Genomic DNA, 4,497 nt, shown 5'->3' on the forward strand with positions numbered 1-4,497 from the left:
CGCTAGCAGGGGGTTGAGGCGGGGGACCGGCATTTTTGTTTTTGGGGGGGGGGGGTCTCCAAGGACCGGGAGAGTATAAGCTTTTTTATTTTTGTGCTAGATGAAAACGAGCAGTTAACCCTTGCAGTGCAGGGTTAGCCCCACTGCAAAGGTTAATACAAGTTTTTCCCAGAGTTCTTCTTTAACGTGAATCTGTGTTTTGCAAATATGGGGGGAAAACAGGTTCACTTGAATGTCAGCCGTCAAAGATCTGTAGATTTACCTTTCACTCTCCCGCAGTTCCACTCACACAGGGAAGCAAAGTTCCATACCATGTACTTCCTCCCATGTGATAAACCTCTTAGGCACCTAACATTTTTACATGGGAATGGGGAGATAATCCTCAGCCCTGTGTAACCTGATGACTTGGAGCTTACACAGAAATTATTTTTTCTGCTTCCACATGTGAGTAATGTAATGGAAGAATGATTATTAGCAGCATCTTTAAGTGAACTTGACGCTTTACTTCTAGGGAAAAACGCAGGTTCACTTTAATATGTACAGTATATGTATTCAGTAAAAGTTTTATGTCTTCACAGAACTTGACCATGCTGGAGCACCTTCTTCCTGCCATAGCCTCTCTGTGTGAAGGGCACACTGAACAGTACTACAGTTTTCAAGGTAAATATTACATGGAGAAGTACTTTCAATGTTAATGCCACAACATGCACTTATGGCTTTCCTCATTATTCCAGTGTTTTGCCTCTGGTTACAATGTGTATGCAAGCAAACTTCCACTCTTCACAAAGTCAGTGGAAAGCTTCTGTTGACAGATCAGACGGACACTACCTCTGTTGTGATCAGACTACTGTGGGTTGGAGCTGAGATACAGGTAATCCAGTCTTTAAAATGCTAGCCACACACTGCAGTATCCACAAAGACTACAGTAATACCCAATGCTGCTTATACTTAGATGTTTGATAAATGGGCCTATCTGCTCTTGATTCCGCCAAGTAACAGAAGTTTCTATTCGTATCTGCAACTTTAAAGTATAACTAGATATAGTAAAATATTATTTATTGGACCACATTGAAAACAAATTGCAGGTACAACCACAGGGCTGCAATTGCTTCAAGTAATACAACTGGTTTCGGTTTCCCTTGTGACTATCATGTAGTAGTACACGTTATGTATTAATACATTACACATATTAGGAAGAAAGTAAAATCTGTAGTTTGTTACAGAAAAAAAAAAAATCTGCCTTGCTTAAAGTCTGTGATATATGACTATGAAAGTATTCTGAAAAATTACATTCAATATTCCGTTACAACCACCGCTTTATGTATTTGCACATACTTTCCTGAGACTTGTCTGTACGGGCAGTATGACAACCTACTGACGGTGATATTCACAGATAGTGTTCAACTCGATAGGTCTGACTCAGAGTATGAGCCAATGTAGTTTATTTGCTATCTCCATACATAGGATGTGATTCCTTATCATTCCTAGAGTGAAAAGACATTCCTATCTTTGCCATTAACAGGGTAACGTCGCCACCTTACCTCTTGAGAAGGTGGTGTGGAGAGAGAGAGAGAATAGAGGATTACTGGGAACTTTTAGCACAAGACTGTACCAATATACAGAAAACAGCAGGGGTGAGACTAAGATGCCAAGTGTGCACAGATTAAGCTGTAACATTGCTAATCTTACACTTGTAGTCAGAAATACAGCATAACACAGTAAAATTTATATATGCAGTGTAACTGAAACGGCAGAAATCAGGAAAATGACACTGGATGTGGCAGCACATTCAAAAATTACTCAATTTGGGATGAAACACTTTTAAAGTAAACCTATCATAGAAGCTGCCATTGGTAACTTGCCCTTGAAATAATACTAGAGTCTGGCAAGCATGTTGATCCTTATGACACAATACTTTGCCACTGACCTGGAACAGCTATGCATTTTGTCTAATACATACCTACATGTTTTCCTATTTCACAGGTTGATGGTATGGCTGCCCTCATGCTCAGCTGCTTTCAGCACTTTTTACACATTAATCATGTAGAGTGTCAGCTATCTGCATTATCGGAGGAAACCATGTTGCAGGATGTGATGCAGAAGATCAGAGAAATCCCTTGGCAGGCTCGGTCAAGATATCCTCCACTCTGTGCTCTTATGCCTTTATTGGGGTCTAAGAAGGTTGGTTCTAGTTAAGTCTATGAGGTACTTTCGGCTGTTGGGGTTCACACTGCTGTCTGCAAATAGGCTGTGAGAGATGGAGATTCTCTGTTTTAGTTCTTGGATTAGCAAGTCCGTTCCTTTTTTTTTTTTTTTTTTTTTTTTGGGAAACAAAAAAAAACCCCTTGAAATGGTTGTGACAGCAATACTCAATAGGATTGAAGTGTAAAAATTGGAATGTTTCAACATACAGAGCTTTCAGTCAGTTTTAGCTAATGGGTTGAACATTGTTGACCATAGATTGTGATTTAGACGTATTTGAAATGTATGTTCCCATGAGTGCATCTTTGCTGTGCTCGAACTGAAGGACAATGAGATTACTATCAGTGCTAATTTAGTAATGCTCCAAATGGGTTTTATTAGAATGTTCAATACGGTCTATTGCAAATGAGCATCAACACAGTTTTGTAATGAAAAGTGTCTAAATAATTTGTCTTCTATTTCCTGCAGACTTTAGCTCTCTACCCTCTGCTACCTGGCCACTTGTTCTACTGTCTGGCCACCAACTACCTCTGTCCTCCTGCTGCTGATACATATCGCACTCTCATCACAATTCAGAGAGAGGAATGGATTCAAGACGGATTGGCCAATGAGGGGGAGCTGGCTAAACATTGGGCACAGTTTTGGCTCTTGCCTCTTAGTAATGCTTTGAGTTCTACAGACTGCAGCCTGCAGAGTAACACTGCCACACATCTTCTTCCTTGTACTTTGCGCACCTTTGCTGAATCATTTAATTTGCTGGCAAAACAGCTTGATGGTTGTGGTCCTCTTCAGCTGCGTGCCTGGATCAGCATTGTACGCACTAAGAAAGCGATCACAGGTGGAGTAACAGGTGTAGAAGAAAAGCTTCAGTTATGCCTGGAATCTGCTGATGAGGGAGTACGTTTAAGTGCTCTCATCTTCCTGTGCTGTAGCCCAAGAACTAATCAATCCCCTTCCCTTGAAGAGCTGCAGCTACTGAAGAAATATCTACCTTTTAACATGGGCTGTGACAGTCCAGGCTTCCGACAACAACTTCAGGCAGCTGTGCGCAGGGCTCTGGAAAGGCTCCGAGATGCAGCTATGTCATCGCTGCGCAGAGGACAGACTAACAGGGAAAATGTGTCCCAGACAATAGGTGAGAACAAATCCCTTCACTTTTTCTGTAAAGATCTACCAATGAGTATCGGTGTACACAACTGTTGTCTTTTGCCAGAATCATATTTTTTTAATCTGCACTACTCCTCACATTGTATAAGGCCTTGGTTCTCAACTAGTGGGTCCTGACCCAAAAGTGGGTCACAAGCCTGTGTTCAGTGGGTCGCCGCATGCCTTCCACTTTTCAAGGTGAGAGACTCCTCTGCCTCCCCCTAGCACAGCACTGTCGGTTCTCACGCCGAGCAGCCATTCAAAATATGCTGCCCGGTGCCGAGTGTCAGCTTGAGGTGGGCTGGGACCATGGCCGCGAGGGAGCTCCATCCATACGTGCATAGCATACAGCTCCCTCACGTGTCCTATAGAAAAGCCTGGACCGGAGTGACATCACATTCTGGCTTTGGCACCTCTACATGGCACGCAAGGGAGTTGTACAAGCAATGCACATACAGGTGAAACTCGAATAATTAGAATATCGTGCAAAAGTTCATTTATTTCACTAATGCAACTTAAAAGGTGAAACTAATATATGAGAGAGACTCATTACATGCAAAGCAAGATAGTTCAAGCCGTGATTTGTCATTAATTGTGATGATTATGGCTTACAACTCATGAAAACCCCAAATCCACAATCTCAGAAAATTAGAATATTGTGAAAAGGTGCAATATTCTAGGCTCAAAGTGTCCCACTCTAATCAGCGAATTAAGCCATAACACCTGCAAAGGGTTCCTGAGCCTTTAAATGGTCTCTCAGTCTGGTTCAGTAGGAAGCACAATCATGGCAAAGACTGCTGACCTGACAGTTGTGCAGAAAACCATAATTGACACCCTCCATAAGGAGGGACAGCCTCAAAAGGTAATTGCAAAAGAAGTTGGATGTTCCCAAAGTGCTGTATCAAAGCACATTAATAGAAAGTTATGTGGAAGGGAAAAGTGTGGAAGAAAAAGGTGCACAAGCAGCAGGGATGACCGCAGCCTGGAGAGGATTGTCAGGAAAAGGCCATTCAAAAGTGTTGGGGACTTTCACAAGGAGTGGACTGAGGCTGGAGTCAGTGCATCAAGAGCCACCACACACAGACGGATCCTGGACATGGGCTTCAAATGTCGTATTCCTCTTGTCAAGCCACTCCTGAACAACAAACA

The 4,497-nt window shown here is 42.4% G+C and overlaps 1 protein-coding gene across 1 annotated transcript in view; it reads left to right on the top strand.

Moving 5' to 3' along the window:
• Window positions 1-4,497, top strand: part of LOC108797090 (thyroid adenoma-associated protein homolog) — a 50,416-nt gene that overhangs the window by 14,394 nt on the left and 31,525 nt on the right. Inside the window, exons 9-12 of the mRNA XM_018568655.1 lie at window positions 579-660; window positions 735-871; window positions 1,984-2,181; window positions 2,671-3,337. Coding sequence (XP_018424157.1) covers window positions 579-660; window positions 735-871; window positions 1,984-2,181; window positions 2,671-3,337 — 1,084 coding nt within the window. The remainder of the gene's footprint in view (window positions 1-578; window positions 661-734; window positions 872-1,983; window positions 2,182-2,670; window positions 3,338-4,497) is intronic.

The sequence above is a fragment of the Nanorana parkeri genome, unplaced genomic scaffold, assembly GCF_000935625.1.
Source record: "Nanorana parkeri isolate BGI_ZX_2015 unplaced genomic scaffold, ASM93562v1 scaffold1225, whole genome shotgun sequence".
NCBI lineage: Eukaryota > Metazoa > Chordata > Amphibia > Anura > Dicroglossidae > Nanorana > Nanorana parkeri.